General features: G+C 44.2%; 1 protein-coding gene across 3 annotated transcripts in view; it reads right to left on the reverse strand.

The window, feature by feature from the left end:
• Nucleotides 1-17,389: 17,389 nt before the first annotated feature.
• Nucleotides 17,390-21,881, reverse strand: part of LOC137412843 (uncharacterized) — a 45,029-nt gene continuing 40,537 nt past the window's right edge. For all 3 annotated transcript variants that reach the window (XM_068098169.2, XM_068098170.2, XM_078766476.1), the window contains exon 4: nucleotides 17,390-19,439. In XM_068098169.2, the coding sequence (XP_067954270.2) occupies nucleotides 18,460-19,439 (980 nt within the window). In that variant the 3' untranslated portion in view covers nucleotides 17,390-18,459. The remainder of the gene's footprint in view (nucleotides 19,440-21,881) is intronic.

The following is a 21,881-nucleotide window of genomic DNA, read 5'->3' on the forward strand; positions in this document are numbered from 1 at the left end:
GTTATAGTTTGACTTTATTGAGACTACTTTTTAAACAAAGATAAACACGACACAAAAGTTATATTTTTAAATGAAATTTTAAAATGTACGTATTTCTTTACGAAGCCATAATAATAAAGAAAATATTGATCAGAAAAAATAACATATTGTGCTGGAAAGAGCTTTTTATCTGCCTTCGTATTCAAGAGCGATTGCAAAATTAATTGTATTTCTTTAGAAAATGTCTGCGAAAACGTTAGAATTGTAAAAACATATAAAATCGTTCTGGTTCATTTAAAGCAATGTCAGGTAATTAGCATATGAATGAATAAGGAAATTAAATTGACATCACTTCAAAATGATTACCTTGCAGCAATTAGACGCAAACTGTACTGTATTCTAAATCCCGAAATAATAAATGGTGATTGAAAAATAAATAAATAAATAAATAAAACATTGAAGTCCGATTCCAACCTCCATTCCATTTGGCATTATTGTCCCCCGTCGCACAGCGGAGCGAAAGGGGGACTATGGTTTTCCCCTCCGTCCGTGTGTCCGTCCGTCCGTGCGTGCGTGCGGGCATGCGTGTGTGCGTGCGGGCATGCGTGAGTGCGTGCAGGCATGCGTGTGTGCGTGCGCGAAGGACCGCATTCGAATTTGGTGTGTGGGTGCAACCCACGTCAAAATCCAAGATGGCCGCCGCCATGTATGTCAGATGCCATGTATGTCTGAACCTTGTGAGCTGAATATCTTGAAAAATAAGCGAAGTACCAACTTCTAATCTGGTGTGTGGGTGTATCTCGGCATAAGGAAGAACGCTATTGAAAATTGGGTCGCCACGTCAAAATCCAAGATGGCCACCGCCATGTATGTCTGAACATTGTGAGATGAATATCTTGAAAAATAAGCGAAGTACCAACTTCTAATTTGGTGTGTGGGTGTACCTCGGCATAAGGAAGAACGCTATTGAAAATTGGGTCGCCACGTCAAAATCCAAGATGGCCGCCACCATATATATGTCTGAACCTTGTGAGCGAAATATCTCGAAAAATAAGCGAAGTACCAACTTCTAATCTGGTGTGTGGGTGTATCTCGGCACAAGGAAGAACGCTGTTTTAAATTGGGTCGCCACGTCAAAATCCAAGATGGCCGCCGCCACGTATGTCTGAACCTTGTGAGCGAAATATCATATCATAGCATGTTTTCTGCGTCTTCCACTTTGTCAACTCACATCACTTCCCCGACGGGGGACCGAGGCGTAACGCTTGTTTAATTTAATGTAAGACTAGAAGGGTACTTGGTACAGATCATACTTCCACCAGGTAGAACATTTTACGTTTTGTATCCCACTGATAGGCTGGATCTGGATTCGGACTTCAACCAAAATCGAATTGGCCTGTTCTTGTCACCTACTGAACTCATCTACCAAGTTTTGTCAAAATTCGTCCACAACTTTTTGGACTCCTAAACATTGAAGAATAAGTCTGCAAGGACTGACTCCATTCTTGAGGGTGAGAGTTTTCTAAATATTGAGGAATAAGTGTGCAAGGACTGACTCCATTCTTGAGGGTGAGAGTTTTATAAACATTGAAGAATAAGTGTGCAAGGACTGACTCCATTCTTGAGGGTGAGAGTTTTCTAAACATTGAGGAATAAGTGTGCAAGGACTGACTCCATTCTTGAGGGTGAGAGTTTTCTAAACATTGAAGAATAAGTGTGCAAGGACTGACTCCATTCTTGAGGGTGAGAGTTTTCTAAACATTGAGGAATAAGTGTGCAAGGACTGACTCCATTCTTGAGGGTGAGAGTTTTGCTCGTCTGTTCAAGAGGACATGGCAACACCTGTTAGAGATCATCTTCTGGGGGTGGATTTTGCAAATATCGTGCTCTGCACCAAATCTTGTTTGTTACTTGCAAAATCGAAGATTTTCAAGTATATTGGTCGGTTGCGTTTGTGGTTCTGTCTGTTTGTCTGTTTGTCACCGGCCTACAGGTCACAATTCCAAACCGATCGTCACGAAACTTCACCAAGTTGTCTAGGTCATCCCAATTGAGAAGGCTATTGATTTTGAGGTCAAAGTTCAAAGGTCATCTGGAGGTCAAATTTCTAAAATCCCCATTTTAAATCCGATTGACTTGAAAATTGAATAACATTTGTATATTGAGTCAATAAATTGGGAAATGAACTATTTTTGAGGTCAAAAGGTCAAAGGTCAACTCAAGGTCAAATTTTAAAAGTCATCAATTTTCATCTGAAAAACCGTCAATTTTCGTCCGATTGACTTGGAAATTGAACAGAATTTGCACATTGTCTCAATAAATAGGAAAACCAACAATTTCTGAGGTCAAAAGGTCAAAGGTCAACTCCAGGTCAAACTTCCAAAATCATCATTTTTCATCTGAAAAATCGTCACTTTTCATCCTGTTGACCCGAGCTTTGATCAAGATTGTAAATTTTAATCTTCATGAAATGGACAATTTGCTGTATCAATGGAAAAAAAAATAATTGGGAGGGGCGGATTTTGCAAGTATCGTGCTACGCCGTCTTCTTGTTTGTTTGTCTGTGAACAGGATATCTGAAAAACTTGTGAACAGATTCGGACTAAAGTTGGTGGACAGGTTGGGTATGTGACAAGGACGAATAGATTCAATTTTGGTAAAGATCCGGATCCGGATATGAGAATTTTTAAAATTATTAAAGTGATTCTTCACTATTGAGTGATGGGGCCAAAAACGATAAATAACATGATATTTCAAAACGTCGTGGATGAGTTATGACCAAACTTGGTGGATGAGGTGGGTAGGCGTCAAGAACAACCCAAATCCAGATCTGGCCTATCAGAGCGATACAAAACATAAACTGTTCACCTTGGCGGAGGTTTGTGCTCTACCGGGTGTCGTTGTAGTTTTAAAAAGACATCCAAGAGATAAGAAAATGATAAGTCCAGAGACAAGAGTTAAAATGAAAGTTTCCCATTGTCAAACTTCAAGAACTGTGAAAGCACAAGAGGCAGCATGAGACGGCGGGAGCACAGATTGGAGCCAGCAGGAAGATGGCAGAAAGCCTTAAAACAGGATACGTGCCAGAGATAGATCAGCAGGAAGAGGGAATTAATACCCCCATGGTGAACTGCTGGAAGTGGTGAGCGACAAAACAAGAAGTGGGATCTTGCAGCACCAATCGGCAGCACTGCTTTGTGGTCGCTCTGCCGTAACCCGATTTGGACCCCTTGAATATCAACTAAAAGCCAACCTCGTAAAAATGTAAGAAGTGTCCGAGTCCAAATTTCAGTCCCATTTGTCCGAAAACATTGCCTCGTTTTGCAAGACTGGAAGATAGTGAGTGTAGTAGCGATATGAACGCCCAAAACGTGAGCTTCTTCTTGCCTCTCACGGTGGTTAGCACACCTCAATCAACTCAATCCTGGTGTTGGCTTAACGGTTATGGAGATCTTTGGGTCTTGGGTTTGAGCCCCTGTCGTGCTGTTACATAACACCAGGTGGGTTGACTCAGCCTGTCATCCTTCCGAGGTCGGCGCAGGTATGTAGCCAGCAGGTATGTAGCCTTCCAGAAACGATGCAGCCACAGGCTACATACAAAATAATAATAATAATAATAAAATACATTGTTCCACCAACACAAAGCAACACCAACGTCTTCTTCTGCAAGAGTAGTTGTTTATTTATTGATTTTTATACATGGGCTAACGCTAGTAATAGAGCTGACACACACACACACACACAGACACACACGCACACAGAAACACAAACACACAGACACACACACACACACACACACACAGACACACACACGCACACAGACACACACACACAGACACACAGAGACACACACACACACAGACACACACACACAGACACACACACACACACACAGAAACACACACACACAGACACACAGAGACACACAGAGACACACACAGACACACCCACACAAACACCCACACACAGACACACAGAAAGACACACAGAGAAACACAAACACACACACAGACAGACACACACACAGACACACACACAGACACAGACACACAGATACACACACACACAAACACACACACACAAACACACACACACAGAGACACACACACACAGACACACAGAGACACACAGACACACACACACAGACACACAGAAAAACACACACACACACACACACACAGAGACACAGAGACACACACACACACACAGACACACACACACACACACACACACACACACACAGAAACACACACACACACACACAGAAACACACACACACAAACACACACACACACACACACACAAACATACACACACACAGAGACACACACACAGACACACAGACACACACACACAGACACACACACAGACACACACACAGACACACAGAGGCACACAGACACACATACAAACAGACACACACACAGACACACAGAGACACACAGAGACACACACACACAGACACACACAGACACACACAGAGACACAGACACACACACACAGAAACACACACAGACACAGACACACACACAGACACACACACAGAAACACACACACACACAGACACACACACAGAGACACACACACAGACAAACACACACACACAGCTCCTGCACCCTTCCCACAGATCCTGCACTCTTCCCACAGATCCTGCACTCTTCCCACAGCTCCTGCACTCTTCCCACAGATCCTGCACTCTTCCCACAGATCCTGCACTCTTCCCACAGATCCTGCACTCTTCCCACAGATCCTGCAATCTTCCCACAGATCCTGCACTCTTTCAACAGATCCTACACTCTTCCCACAGATCCTGCACTCTTCCCACAGCTCCTGCACTCTTCCCACAGCTCCTGCACTCTTCCCACAGATCCTGCACTCTTCCCACAGATCCTGCACTCTTCCCACAAATCCTGCAATCTTCCCACAGAGCCTGCAATCTTCCCACTGAGCCTGCAATTTTCCCACTGAGCCTGCAATTTTCCCACTGAGCCTGCAATCTTCCCACTGAGCCTGCATTTTTTCCCACTGAGCCTGCAATCTTCCCACTGAGCCTGCATTCTGCATACGGCTCTTCCAGTCTTCCCACAGATCCTGCACTCTTCCCACAGATCCTGCACTCTTCCCACAGATCCTGCACTCTTCCCACAGATCCTGCACTCTTCCCACAGATCCTGCAATCTTCCCACAGATCCTGCAATCTTCCCACAGATCCTGCAATCTTCCCACAGAGCCTGTAATCTTCCCACTGAGCCTGCAATTTTCCCACAGAGCCTGCAATCTTCCCACGGAGCCTGCAATCTTCCCACGGATCCTGCACTCTTCATACAGAGCCTGCACTCTTCCCACAGATCCTGCACTCTTCATACAGAGCCTGCACTCTTCCCACAGATCCTGCACTCTTCCCACAGATCCTGCACTCTTCCCACAGATCCTGCAATCTTCCCACAGAGCCTGCAATCTTCCCACGGATCCTGCACTCTTCATACAGAGCCTGCACTCTTCCCACAGATCCTGCACTCTTCATACAGAGCCTGCACTCTTCCCACAGATCCTGCACTCTTCCCACAGATCCTGCACTCTTCCCACAGATCCTGCAATCTTCCCACAGATCCTGCAATCTTGCCACAGAGCCTGCACTCTTCCCACAGATCCTGCAATCTTCCCACAGATCCTGCAATCTTCCCACAGATCCTGCAATCTTCCCACAGATCCTGCAATCTTCCCACAGATCCTGCACTCTTCCCACAGATCCTGCAATCTTCCCACAGATCCTGCAATCTTCCACAGAGCCTGTAATCTTCCCACTGAGCCTGCAATTTTCCCACAGAGCCTGCAATCTTCCCACGGAGCCTGCATTCAGCATACGGCTCTTCCAGTCTTCCCACAGATCCTGCACTCTTCCCACAGATCCTGCACTCTTCCCACAGATCCTGCACTCTTCCCACAGATCCTGCACTCTTCCCACAGATCCTGCACTCTTCCCACAGATCCTGCACTCTTCTCACAGATCCTGCAATCTTCCCACAGAGCCTGCAATCTTCCCACTGAGCCTGCAATTTTCCCACTGAGCCTGCAATTTTCCCACTGAGCCTGCAATCTTCCCACTGAGCCTGCATTTTTTCCCACTGAGCCTGCAATCTTTCCACTGAGCCTGCATTCTGCATACGGCTCTTCCAGTCTTCCCACAGATCCTGCACTCTTCCCACAGATCCTGCACTCTTCCCACAGATCCTGCACTCTTCCCACAGATCCTGCACTCTTCCCACAGATCCTACACTCTTCCCACAGATCCTGCAGGCATCCCATAGATCCTGCACTCTTCCCACAGCTCCTGCACTCTTCCCACAGATCCTGCACTCTTCCCACAGATCCTGCACTCTTCCCACAGCTCCTGCACTCTTCCCACAGATCCTGCACTCTTCCCACAGATCCTGCACTCTTCCCACAGATCCTGCACTCTTCCCACAGATCCTGTAATCTTCCCACTGAGCCTGCAATCTTCCCACTGAGCCTGCAATTTTCCCACTGAGCCTGCAATCTTCCCACTGAGCCTGCAATCTTCCCACTGAGCCTGCATTTTTTCCCACTGAGCCTGCAATCTTCCCACTGAGCCTGCATTCTGCATACGGCTCTTCCATTCTTCCCACAGATCCTGCACTCTTCCCACAGATCCTGCACTCTTCCCACAGATCCTGCAATCTTCCCACAGATCCTGCAATCTTCCCACAGATCCTGCAATCTTCCCACAGAGCCTGTAATCTTCCCACTGAGCCTGCAATTTTCCCACAGAGCCTGCAATCTTCCCACGGAGCCTGCAATCTATGCACAGAGCCTGCAATCTTCCCACGGATCCTGCACTCTTCATACAGAGCCTGCACTCTTCCCACAGATCCTGCACTCTTCATACAGAGCCTGCACTCTTCCCACAGATCCTGCACTCTTCATACAGAGCCTGCACTCTTCCCACAGAGCCTACACTCTTCCCACAGATCCTGCACTCTTCCCACAGAGCCTACACTCTTCCCACAGATCCTGCACTCTTCCCACAGATCCTGCAATCTTCCCACGGATCCTGCACTCTTCCCACAGATCCTGCACTCTTCCCACGGATCCTGTACTCTTCCCACAGATCCTGCACTCTTCCCACAGATCCTGCACTCTTCCCACAGCTCCTGCACTCTTCCCACAGATCCTGCACTCTTCCCACAGATCCTGCAATCTTCCCACGGATCCTGCACTCTTCCCACGGATCCTGCACTCTTCCCACGGATCCTGCACTCTTCCCACGGATCCTGCACTCTTCCCACAGATCCTGCAATCTTCCCACGGATCCTGCACTCTTCCCACGGATCCTGCACTCTTCCCACGGATCCTGCACTCTTCTCACAGATCCTGCACTCTTCCCACGGATCCTGCACTCTTCCCACGGATCCTGCACTCTTCCCACGGATCCTGAAATCTTCCCACGGATCCTGCAGTTTTCCCACAGATCCTGCACTCTTCCCACAGATCCTGCAGTCTTCCCACGGATCCTGCACTCTTCCCACAGATCCGGCACTCTTCCCACAGATCCTGCACTCTTCCCACAGATCCTACACTCTTCCCACGGATCCTGCACTCTTCCCACAGATCCTGCAATCTTCCCACGGATCCTGCACTCTTCCCACGGATCCTGCACTCTTCCCACGGATCCTGCACTCTTCCCACAGATACTGCACTCTTCCCACAGATACTGCACTCTTCCCACGGATCCTGCACTCTTCCCACGGATCCTGCACTCTTCCCACGGATCCTGCACTCTTCCCACGGATCCTGAAATCTTCCCACGGATCCTGCAGTTTTCCCACGGATCCTGCACTCTTCCCACAGATCCTGCAATCTTCCCACGGATCCTGCACTCTTCCCACGGATCCTGCACTCTTCCCACAGATCCTGCAGTTTTCGCACAGATCCTGCACTCTTCCCACAGATCCTGCAGTTTTCCCACGGATCCTGCACTCTTCCCACAGATCCTGAAATCTTCCCACGGATCCTGCACTCTTCCCACAGATCCTGAAATCTTCCCACAGATCCTGAAATCTTCCTACAGATCCTGCAGTTTTCCCACGGATCCTGTCGTCCAATCCCATAGTACCTACATTAAGCGATACAGTCAACACGTGATGAAATGTCTTGATAAATTCTCGAGACATTAATAGGCGGAGTCGGACTATCATGATTTTTTTTCAGGAGTATGATGTCATACCGGTGGAACATGTCTCGGCTTCTTCTTCTTCCTGTGAGGGGCCTGAGGAGCGTCATTTGTTGGAGGGGCATCTGTGCCTCTGACGCAGTGCCTCATATAAATGAGAGCAGGAATTTGTAGTTTGTTCAAGGTGCCGGCGATAACTCGCCTACTCTTCGCGAAGGACACCATGGGATATTTAACCATGGGCCACCCGTTTGACGTCCACCCGAGGGACGGCACACATTGATGAATAATCATACCTGGAAAACGAAACACCTACATACAGGATAGATTACAGGTGGGTCAGGATTAAAACTCAGGCTCGAGAGCTCAGATGTGAGTATGAGTCACTGAGGCCTATCTAGTCGAGTCTTGGTTAGACCTCTGATGGATCTCCATAATGATTTGGATCTCTACAGCTTTTATATAAAGCCATAACCATGACTTCCATTCCGCTTGCATCAGGAAAACTACCCACGGCCGGGAAAAAATGTCTCCACGCCGGATGGAAAATGCACCTGGAAAAGGACAGACATGTGTGTTTGGAGTTTTCCTGAGTCGGACTGAGTGGGATTCCTTCATTGTCACGAGACGCGGTAGACCTCTTCTTCTTCTTCTCATCTTCCCTTTATAAGTCCAATGACACGGAGATTCTCTCCTGCCTTGACCTCTGTTATTCCCTCTCGTATATCAAGTGAATAAAATGAAATATCCTAAACACCGAATCCGATTGTACCTTCCAGGTTATACGCTCATTATTTACCTTTCATGGCACCGCGTTGTTCCTGGGAATTTTAAACCTCCGACCACACAAAAAGATAACTTTTTATTCGAATGTCAACAAGCGCTGCTATTGTCCGCTTTTAACGGCGCTCTGTGGGACATCGGGAACCCCTGTTATGAGGAAAAAGGTGCAGCACCGTCATGCTAATGCCATTGGAATGTCAAAACCACCTGCTGATTTGCTTCTCTTTACTGTCCCAGATGCACTTACTTTATATTCCACTAGCAGAAGTACCCGGCATTGCCGGGCGGGGGAGGGGAAGGGGAGGGGGAAGGGGAGGGGAGGGGAACGGGGGGAGAGCGAGCCCCTTGGTAAAGCGAGCGATTTTTTTTTTTCATAGCGTCATAGCGTCATAGCGTTCATAGCGTCATAGCGTTCATAGCGTTCATAGCGTTTCATAGCGTCATAGCGATTTTTTTTTTCATAGCGTCATAGCGTTCATAGCGTTTCATAGCGTCAAAGCGATTTTTTTTTCCATAGCGTCATAGCGTCATAGCGTTCATAGCGTTTCATAGCGTCATAGCGATTTTTTTTTTAATAGCGTCATAGCGTCATAGCGTTCATAGCGTTTCATAGCGTCAAAGCGATTTTTTTTTTCATAGCGTCATAGCGTTCATAGCGTCATATCGTTCATAGCGTCATCACGTGATCGCTCTGAGCGAATCAGCGCCCACCTGCTCTGATTCCGTTGATTCCGTGCGCTGAAATGCGCTGAGGTAAATATGAATAAAAAATATGGATCGTCAAATATTTTGAGTTCGGCCATGTTCGTCCCAGGCTCAATGGCCATGTCTATGCCAAATATCAAGCACGTAAGCCTCTCCGTTTAGGAGTCTATCGGTAACATTACACACACACACACACACACACACACACACACACACACACACACACACACACACACACAGTGTTTTATATATACTAGGGCATGCCCGTACTATATATATATATCTAAAATTATATCCCCCCCCCCCCCTCTATTTACATGAAATGGTTTGGTCCAAAGCGAACGGCTTGCGAGTACGGTGACAATCCCCCCCCTCTATTTACATGAAATGGTTTGGTCCAAAGCGAACGGCTTGCGAGTACGGTGACAATCCCCCCCCCCCCCTCTATTTACATGAAATGGTTTGGTCCAAAGCGAACGGCTTGCGGAGTTTGGTAAAGAAATCGCCATAGCGTGCACAAACGCGCAGGAAAGCGAAAGAATCGCAAATTAGTTTTAATTAGTTTTAAAACATAGTTTAACGCCAACATAGTTTGCCAACGTGAAATAAATGAATACGCTCTCAAATGTGCCGTCCGAGGCAGAGTCTGTTCGGCACGTTCGGCACACGTGATAGCTCGCTGCTCTCTGATTGGTTGAATCGTTTTTTGGACATAGCTCGGTAACTACTTGTCCGATTAATATGAAACCTTGAAAAGGCACATCCTCGGGTCCCCAGCAATATACCTGGCAAGTTTAAAGTATATCGGACCCGTGGTTGTCGAGAAACAGCGGTCACAGACATACAGACATACATACACACAGAGATTACTGGAATTATAGATAGATAGATTAGCAGAGGTTCGCTGGTACTGACCAATCACAGTCGACGGAGATCAATACAAGACTGTCTGTAGGCCTCGGCCTCCAAAAGTCCTGACAGGTTAATGCAAAGGCAGCACTTAATGCCTTCCTCTGAGAACCATAATAATAATAAAAATAATGGGAAAATATAATTTTTAAAAATGGAAAAATTAATTGAAAAAAATAGTAATTGAAAATTTAAAAAAATTAAATAATCGAAATAAAAAATTTGAAAATCGGAAAAAAGAAATTATTGAAAAACTTCAAAATGAAAAAAAAAGAAAATTGGAAAAAAAGATTTGAAAAACTTTTGAAAAAGATTTGAAAAAAAAGATTTTAAAAAATACAAAATGAAAATTGATGATTTTATGCAGTTTTGACCTTCGACCTTTAGATCTAAAAAAATAAAAAAATAAAAATCACCTTCCAGCTTTTGATTGGTGAACCAATTATGTGACCCGATATTTAAATGCTTTAAATTTCAGGTCAATCGGGTGTAAATTGGTGATTTTACACAACCTTGACCTTTGACCTTTTGATCTACAAAAAAAAAAACACCAATTAGTTTCTAGATTTTGACTGGTGAACCAATTCAGTGACCCAATATGTAAATTCTTAAAATTTCAGGTCAATCGGATGAAAATTGACGATCTTTTGTGATGCTGACCTTTGACCTTTTGACTAAATTATTAATTTTCCTTCTCCCTATTCTCATAATAAATCTTTGTTGAAAATTTGATGACAAAACTCAAATGGTAAATTTAAATTTCAGGTCAATTGGATGAAAATTGATGATTTTATGTGACGCTGACCTTTGACCTTTTGACTAAATTATTAATTTGCCTTCTCTGCATTATCATAACTAGTGAGGTACCCGTGCCAAGCACGAGTGGGAGGCCAGAAGCAAACGGGCAATGCAGATACGGCGAATGCGAAAGCATGAAAACAATTAATTCCACATTCCTGGAGCACCTTCAGTCGCATGTCAGACATGGACAGCAAGTTCGTGAAGGTCTTCCATGAAAAACGTACCCGTTCACAAACAAACGGGTACGTTCACGTATAGAAACATCGATCGTGTGTCCGTGGCGAATCTGCATATGGCGATCCGTGAAGTTCACGTTCAGAAAGTAGAAACTATCACGGCATGTCGTCATTCACTTGAACTCGATATCTTTTTTCATTCCAAACAACATAACTCCAATCACAAATTAATCACAAATTAAACTTTTAACATTTTAAAACTTCTAACAAAATAACATTGTTAATGTTTCCTTCATTGTAAAAACTACCAAGTCAACAGTTAAAAGTATTTTGAGCCGATGGAGCCAGCGATCTGTTAGCTTATACACCACCCAAATAGCAATGTGGAATTCTCTCATGTAGACATTTAACTCACGTCGTTTGAACTTTGGCCGAGGTCATTATTTACTTTTAATGATGTTTATATATGAATCAAAAAGAAGATAATTGGTTTTGGGTCGTCCTTTCCACATATCTCGTGGGATTGTGAGTTGGGGAGACCACTGTTATGGCGGGGAGGAGGTTGGCATTCTCTCAAGCAGGGATTCAACCCATGTCCTTATAAAAGCTCTTTGTCCGAGGTCAGAGTCTGATCAGTGCAGCCGATCAGTGCAGCCATTGGTGCAGCACCCGGGAAAATAACGTTATGCAGGAGTCCAAACCTGAAAATTCTGGAGGCCAAAGCTGAAATTGGAAAAACAATGTGGCCTATTTTACTCCAGGGGGTCCCAGGATTACCCACCCAAAATATCGTTGGGATCAGTTCAGCCGTTTTTTCGGTACCTTCGAACAGACGGACAGACATTTGGTGAATTATAGTAAGATGTAGCTTTGGTGAAACTTTGATGACAATAGCTGAAATGGTAAAAAAAAAAAATTATGGTCCGGAACACACACACACACACACACACACACACACACACACACACACACACACACACACACACACACACACACACACACACACACAACAAAACGCCATCACAGCCAGGCTAACTACAATAAATTACTCGTTGCTTTAGCAGTGCATTAATTATAATTACTATTACTACTACTACTACTACCTGTGGTAAACAATCAGGCTTTAGCAATGTACAAGTTGTAATCTTATAAAGGCGTACAGGTGTTCAGGTTTTAGCAGTGCACAATTACAGTGTGTGTATGTGCATATGACAACAACCAAACGATTACAACCAACAACACCTAACCTGGCATTTGTGTATAATATGTAGTTGTGGAAAATTATACACCTCCGTGTTGGATGTATACCAAACTCGTTTTGTGGAGAAAATACGCCTCCATGTGTCCAACATTGAACACTACAAAGGGAGACGCTTCGGGTACATTTTAGTTATTCAAAGAAGAAATGTGTAAAGTTGTTAAAATGTCGACTGCCAATTTTGCCTTCCCCATCTCCCCCCCCCCCCCCCCACCCCCCCTGCCCATATACAGTGGCCTGCAAAAGTATTCACCCCCTACCAATAATGCCACATTTAGATGAATTATGAACTATGTAGAACCAATTTTTCCAAATGAACTTTTTTATTAATAACTGAAGTGATCAAACTAAACACTGTTATAGTTGAAGAAGGTTACATGTCAGGAATACCTGCAAAAAACATGTACAAATCAAAATTCACTGGTTGCAAAAATATTCATCTCCTTAGGGGTCAGCACTTGGTGGAAGAACCTGTTGCAGCAATGACTTATGTGACTTTTGGGCTCGTAGGTCTCTACCAGATTCACAGTGACATTGTGAAATCTTTTCCCATTCTTCACATGGGTCGGTCTCTACCAGCTTCGCAGTGACATTGTGAAATCTTTGCCCATTCTTCATGTGAAAATTGCTCTTGTGCTGCCAAGTTTGATGGGGATCGTCGATAGATTGCAATCGTCAAGTCTCACCATAAATGTTCAATTGGGTTCAAATCAAGACTTTGACTGGGACACTCAAGAATATTTATTTTATTCTTATTGAGCCACTCCAGTGTGACTTTATCTTTGTGCTTGGGATCATTATCCTGCTGAAATGTGAATCTCCTACCCAGTTTCAGATTCATGGCTGACACAAGCAGGTTTTCATCTAGGATTCTCCTGTAGTTTGCACCGTCCTCTTAAATGAGCTCATGTCCTTCCCGGACTCCCAGCACTTGCCTGCATGGCACGTTCCACAGACTTCTTAAATGAGCTCATGCCCTCCCCGCACTCCCAGCACTTGCCTGCAGGGCACGTTCCGCGGACTTCTTAAATGAGCTCATGCCCTTCCCGCACTCCCAGCACTTGCCTGCAGGGCACGTTCCGCGGACTTCTTAAATGAGCTCATGCCCTCCCTGCACTCTCAGCACTTGCCTGCAGGGCACGTTCCGCGGACTTCTTAAATGAGCTCATGCCCTCCCCGCACTCCCAGCACTTGCCTGCAGGGCACGTTCCGCGGACTTCTTAAATGAGCTCATGCCCTCCCCGCACTCCGAGCACTTGCCTGCAGGGCACGTTCCACGGACTTCTTAAATGAGCTCATGCCCTCCCCGCACTCCCAGCACTTGCCTGCAGGGCACGTTCCGCGGACTTCTTAAATGAGCTCATGCCCTCCCCGCACTCCCAGCACTTGCCTGCAGGGCACGTTCCGCGGACTTCTTAAATGAGCTCATGCCCTCCCCGCACTTGCCTGCAGGACACGTTCCACGGACTTCTTAAATGAGCTCATGCCCTTCCAGCACTCCCAGCACTTGCCTGCAGGGCATGTTCCACGGATTGTCCCTTCTATCCTGATAAGCTTGCCAGTCCCTGCTGAGGAAAAGCAGCCCCATAACATGATGCTGCCACCACCACCATTCTCAGAAGTGGGGATGATGTTGACTAGGTGATGTGCAGTGTTCGGTTTCACGAGACGTAATGCTTTTAATTTAGACCAAAAAGTTAAATCTTTGCATTCTCTGACCACAAGACTTTTCTCCACATGTCTACAGTGTCATTCAATGCAATTTGAGAGAGACCAAAGACAGTGTGCAGCCTTTCTATCCCCTCTCCATCACCCCCGAGCATCCTGCACCCATGGCCTGGCACCTGCCAATGAGATGGCATATCGCCGCCACCATAGCGATGGCATGTTGACAGGGTTTTGCTACAGACACCACAGACACTACAGACACCACACTACAGACACTACGCTTTTGCTACAGACACCACCAAAACCAATGACGTGACCCGTTGCAGACATGTATGAATTACACTTCAGAATTTAGGACACATACAAATTAGACTTTTCCATTTAATCCCGAAAGCCGACTACAGCATATATTAAAACAGGACAATGTCACTCTAAAGTCTAATGGGTCTGTGGTTACAAAACAAATGGTATAAACTACACGAACACACAGACATATGTACTAGATAATTCGTACCCTGCTCCAACCGAACGTAACAACGCTTTGGCTGGGCTGTTCCCTATATTACATCCTCGAGGTGGGGAAAATTAATTTAAAGCAGGAAAGGAAGAGTGAAAGATGATCCCAAGGTTGGGTGCACAATATTCACCTGATTGCTGAAAAATTGGATACCTCGTACACCATCACAGACAACATTCTGAGCAAATGCCTGGCATGAAAAGGGTGTGTGCAACATGGATGATCAAAACAAATCTCTGAACAGGTAAGATGGAGGATCTAGAAAAAAAAAAAATTCTTTCCTAGGTTGAAATTCTAAATGAAAGGTGGAATCACCATTTCAATCACAAATCCAAATGGTGAAGTATGGCATGGAAACACCATGATTTCAAGCGCATGTAAAGTTGTCAATGTATTGACACGTCTGAGGCTCGCGTTAAGATAAACCTCAGCGTCGAGATCTTTCGTCCCGGGAGATGGCCCAAACGATGTTTTAATGCACTGCGTTCAATAAATTGTAACTTTACCGTTCACTTTTGTAAGCGATTGCAACTTCCGGCTCTACAGCACATTACCCCGTCATGGCTGACACACACTGGCCAGACAGTTCGTGATAACCTTTCGTACACATAGTGTGTGCCTCTCTCATGGAAAGTTCTCACCTACTAGCCCCTCCTACAAATAGGAGGTGTTTACGCCCACAAAATGAATATATCCTGTCTATAAATTACATATTCTGCCTCAGCATCACGTGCAACAAACGGCTTACTCTGACAGGTCCCTGTTGCATGGCAATCTAACCTACTCGAAACACACGGACCATACTACGCTTCCCACAGTATAGCTATGGACTCCTCCACCCCTCTTCCACACAACAGTACTTTGTTTTTCAGGACAATACTGCATCCCATAACTATTTAAATTCAAGCAGCATAAATCAGTTTCGAAATCTATCCTTTTCTCTATCTATTTGCCAGATTTTGTCTCCCCTCAATATTTCTCGTATCTGTAAACGAAACATCTGTGGATGTGTCTTTGTGGGAAATCACAAATTCATCAATACGGTGAGAGAGTAGTTTGAGGACCAAGAGAAGAGCTTCTAATATTTGAGGAACTAAAGATGTTGGAGAAATGTCAGTGTAAATATGTTGACCTTAATGGAGATTACAATGAAAAATATGAGCTAGAATCGCAGACATTTGACCGCTGTAAAATCCAATGGAAGACAACGGACCAATGTTTATCTACTTCAGTCTGGATGCATCATCCAAATGTATTTTTGTGCAAAGTATTGTCTGGATTGGTTTAAATATGAAGATTCTTGAGGCCAAGCCCTTAATTTTTTTTTGACCAATTTTGACCTTTGACCCCTGTGAAATTCAAACGGAGACACCGAACCCATATCTACCCGTTATAGTCTATAGGGGCTGTCAAGGTATTTTTTGTGCCAAGTCTTGTCCATATTGGTTGAAATACAAATTCTTGGCAAGCCAGAAACCTAAATTTTCACATCGGATTTTGATATTTGACCCCCTGTGGAATCGTTTGTCCACTTAAATCTGTCGACACTGTGGTGAGGTATCATTTTTTAAATTATTGTCTGGATTGTTTGAAATACAGAGGCATGGCAGGCCAGAAACTAATTTTGCAATTGATTTTGAACTTTGACCCTTGTATAATCTCAAAAAGGCAGGAGAGGAAGGGGAGTGGCTCACGTTTCTGAGTGAATGTGGCTCACGTTTCAGTGAATGTGGCTCACGTTTCTGAGTTAAGTGTGATGCCGATCAGGAAGAAGAAGAAGCCATACTACCAAATTCGTACACTTCCGGAATTGTTTGATTTATTTGTATTCAAATGTCTGGTAATTGTTTTGTATTTATTTATGCGAATGTGTACTTGTATATATTAAACTGTCATTCATTTTAAAAGGCTCCGGCACTATCGAGCGATTTTTTTATAAATATTTTTTTAACTCCAAAAAAACGAACTTAGAAAAAAAAATTGGGTTTTTTTTGCCTAAAACACTCCCAGGCACTCACTGATGAACCTCTGAAAGTTTGATGAAGATCCGTTCAGCCATCTCTGAATAAAACGCGGACACACACACACACACACACACACACAGACAACTCGCCTTTATATATATATAAATCGGGATTTAAATTTACTACAAATATTGATCCAGACGTCTATTCTCTTTCAAACATTCAAACCGACAGACGTAGTTATTTATCACAGCATCTGTAGAATTTTCACCCTTTTACTCAACTCCATTTCGCTGTTATTTGGTGGAGCAAGAAGTCAACTGAGCTTTATAGATATTTAGATCTTACTAGCATATCATCCTCATATCCTTCAGTTCTAATCGTATGCGGTCGCCTACACCGATCATGGAAAGGTAGCTAAAGCATTCGACACCTGTACAATTATTGAAGATGTATATTTCGGACGAGACATTTGAGTAAAAAGGTACTTCCTTCAAGCAACTTGCTATTCCAAAACAACACAATGAACACACTCTTACACGGGACACATCCCCAGGAAAACCAAAATGGCAAAAGCCAACCCTAAACTGTAAAACTTTGATAAGTTGACAACAACTTGTGTCACTTCCAGATTGTCAAACAGAGTTCTTCTGAACATGAATGAAACTTCTGGCTATAAAATAAACACAATTAATTCAACCAATCATTTTTTTTATCATCTGCGATTAAACACAGGCTATAATTTACGATAAAATAATAACTTCGGCAACTTGCATCGGTACAACCGGAAAGCATAGTTCACACCTTTCTTGGCATAGGTCATAGGTATAAATCAGATAACACTTGAAGAACAAATGTTTAACCATTTAAACGGTCACTTAAACTTTAAGTTAAACTTCCACTTACACAAATTAAAAATTAGAATTTACAGATGCAAAATAGAAACTGACAAAAGTTCACAGATAACACAATAAAAAAAGAAAGAAGTATAAGACAAGAAAGATGAGGCAATCTTCTGTCACACCGATTGTGGTCCCGTCCAACAACCAGGGTGACACTTATAGATGGAATATCTGGATGAATCTATGATTTTTTTTTTGACAGTGCACCGACAGATTTTGTTACGCAATGACTCCTTGTATTCCATTTGAACTTCGAAGAGCAAAATCCATACTTTTCGGTGACCAAAACATGTTAAGTATGCATAAGAAACGGGGGGGGGAAACCATGGAAATATAATGGAGGTGAGCATGGGGGTAAGGAAAAAACAGGGAAAGTGAGACGGAAGGGAAATATACACATGGCCTCCTCATTGCTTTTCAAGTTCATCCTTTGGTAATTTAGGCTTTAGGCCCTCCAAACCTGTATTTGGTACGGACCCTAATTGAGACCCCGCTCCCCAAGTTGGTTGCTGGCAAAAAATGCAGAGTTCCATGGGGAAAAAAGACCCGAAAAGTCTTTTGCAATGATGGCAATTCATTGGAATACCGATGCGATCTTCCAAAAGCTTAACTGAAATTGTCCACTTCACCTGGTGGCCAGCGCCGAGTTAATCGCTTCATCCGGACGTGATATTTAAGATGTTTTTCGAGAACCGATTTACGACTGAAAGCCTTGCCGCACTCCTTGCACTCGAACGGTTTTTCATCAGAATGGCAGCTCTGGTGGATTTCTAGGACAGATTTACGGCAAAAACTCTTATCGCAGACGGTACACTTGAAGGGCTTTTCTCCGGTGTGGCAGCGGGTGTGCGTTTTCAGGCCCGATTTCTGGTGGAAGGCCTTACCGCATTCGATGCACTCAAACGGACGCTCGTCAATATGGAACCTGCAATGTCGCACCAGGCCGGATTTCAGATGAAAAGCCTTGCCACATTCCTCGCACTCGAAGGGCCGTTCGTTTGTGTGAAATCGCGTGTGCGTCAGCAGGCCCGATTTCTCTGCAAATCCTTTGCCACATTCCGAGCACTCGTGAGGTTTAGCACGCTCGCCACTTCGGTGAGACTTGAGGTGCTTCAAAAAGTGAGATTTGTGTATGAACGCCTTTCCGCATTCGTCACACTCATGAGGCCTTTCACCCGTATGGCTCCTGTAGTGACCTACCAGGCTGGATTTGTGCATGAAAGACTTTCCACAATCATCACAAGCAAAAGGCTTTTCTCCTGTGTGTGTCCTCACGTGAATGACGAGGCAGGACTTGTACATGAACGCTTTCCCACACTCACCGCACTCAAAGGGTCGCTCTCCAGTGTGACTCCGAAGGTGTGTCAGCAGTCGGGACTTGTTTTTACAAACCCTGCCACACGCCTGACATTCATAACAATTACCGAGGTCCCTCTCCTCCACCAGCACCACGGTAGTTTGATTTGGCCTCTTCTCCGCGGGCTTGCAATAACGATGACAGCTTTGCACCTCTTTGGCAGAAGCTCTTAATCCTTCTTGGTCAAAATCTTTGTCGTTCTCTGCCAAGTCCAACTGAACTTGCAGTTCTGTGCACAGACACGCAGATATAAAGGTGAAACCATTAGATGTGCTTCATCATCTTCCTGTCAAGCTCCCATTCGACGCAAAGCAGCAATTACTACATTAGACACAACTTCAACTGCACAATTTAAAGGTCACATGTTTTGTCGATTCCAGACAAACTAATCCCGAACTGGCTGAAATAATCACCAACATTTTAAAAAGAAGAAAGGTTAAGTTGTGGGGATTTTCAAATACTCAGCAAACTAGACATGATTATTACAAGAGGAGTTCATTTTATCCAATGAGCTGTCCAGTTGTTTTGGGGAAAGGTGTGTGTGTATGTGTGTGTGTGTGTGTGTGTGTGTATGTTTTTTGTGTGTTTATGTGTGTGTATGTGTGTGTATGTGTTTATGTGTGTGTATGTGTGTATATGTATGTGTGTGTTTATGTGTGTTTATGTGTGTATATGTGTTTATGTGTGTATATATATGTGTTTATGTGTGTATATATGTGTTTGTGTGTGTTTTTTGTGTGTTTTTATGTGCATGTGAGTATGTGTTTATGGGTGTGTGTGTGTTTATGTGTGTGTGTTTGTGTGTGTGTGTGTGTTTATGTGTGTGTGTGTGTTTATGTGTGTGTATGTGTTTATTTGTGTGTATGTGTACATGTTCATGTGTATTTGAGTTCATGTGTGTATGTGTGTGTATATGGGTGTGTATGTGTGTGTGTTTGTGTGTGTATGTGTGCGTACATGCGCGTGTGTACGTGTGTGTTTATGTGTGTGTGTGTGCCTACGCACGAGCGAGCACATTGAAAACGATGGCTATTATATACCGTACTAATGAAACATTCAAATAAATAAATTTCAAACATTTTTAATGGTTACTAGGCAGCGTAGTTGGTAACTTTCCTGCCTTGTGACATTATTTTTCAAAAGACCTTCGTACAGTTGAAGGCTTTCTTGCTTGCTTGACAACTGAGCCTTCTGCCAGTTCTGTTGTCAATTGAATGCTCGTCTTCTTTCTATTCCTTAAGGATATTATATTCAAGTATTGCACATCCTCGGTAATCAGCTTTGTGGGTCTTTCAGTCCTGGGTTTATCAATTTCAGATGATGTTTCTCTGTGCTTGTTGATTGTTCTTCGGATACCACACATTGAAAATCGAGCGATGCGAGCGACTCCACTAAATGTTTTCCTTCTTCATGCAGAAACACAATTCTCGGTGATCCACCACTGAAACTTTAACCATTTCTGAAGCTAATAGTTTATCATGATAGATCTGCATTCTGCAGTACGAAAAGTGAGATTTTAGTTTTATGGATGTGCAGAGAGGAACACCTGATGAGTCATCAATTATATTTGATTGGTAAAAATGATAGATTAGCTACAACACATGTTTTTGACAATTGAGATCAATGTGAATTAAAGATTGTTATTAATCACCATCACCAATTAAAGATTAATCAATGTGAATGACAAACTTGAATGACAAACTTCTCACCAAAACAAATTTGGATTAATAACAGTCCAATTTGTTATAATAGCAGAAAACACTCGTGCAAGCTTTGATGCACATAACATTCATATATTGCAACTCCTGAATGGATTTAAAACTTTCGCACAGCACTGTGTGCGTGTATAAAAAAAAATTACGCACACACACACACTGGCATGATGGTTACAGTGTCTGCCCTGAGTTTGGGTGGTCGGGTGGTCCAAACGACCACCCAAATGGTCGGGTGGTGGCTGGGGTGGTCGGGTGCTGCTTCCTTGCTCGAGGCTTAAAGACCCCAAAAGACGCAAAAGGACCAAAATACGCCGACCCGACCACAACATAAAGACCCGACTATGAAGACCCCAAAAGTCCCAAAAGACCACGAAGACCCAAAACACACCAAATACCCTGGTCAAAATTTTTGGACACCAAAATTTTGGACACCAAATTTACATATTGGCCATAACAATTGGTGTCGGGGAGTGGGATTGGACCGGGAGTGCGCTTCACGTACTCGAAAATTACGAGCGACCGAAATTTAGTAGTAAAAGCCAAATTGTATTCGTACCATGGCTAGCCAAGACGGTCGAATGCCAGTGGGGGTAGAAGACGAGGTAGAGGTAAAATTGATGACCCAGGACCCACAGGAAGAGCTGGTAGACGAAGGGAGAATTGAAGAGCGGCCGGCAGCAGGCGAAGAAAATGGCGGTGCCTCGCACGTGGCGGCGAGAGCCGAGCCCGCGGTGGCAGCCGCGACCGCTGTGCAAATCGGGTTTGACCTTAGACTATTCCTGACCCAACTGGATGCAAAAATGGATGCCCAAAGGAATGAGATGAAAGATGGGTTATTAGGGTTGGAAAACAAAATAGACGCCCAAAGTGACAAATCCACCCGGGAATTGGAAAAAATGATGGCAGCGTCAAAGAAGGACATTTAAAAAAGCGGGGAAGGACATAAGGCGCAGGTT

The sequence above is a fragment of the Myxine glutinosa genome, chromosome 12, assembly GCF_964187855.1.
Source record: "Myxine glutinosa chromosome 12, kmMyxGlut1.1, whole genome shotgun sequence".
Taxonomy (NCBI): domain Eukaryota; kingdom Metazoa; phylum Chordata; class Myxini; order Myxiniformes; family Myxinidae; genus Myxine; species Myxine glutinosa.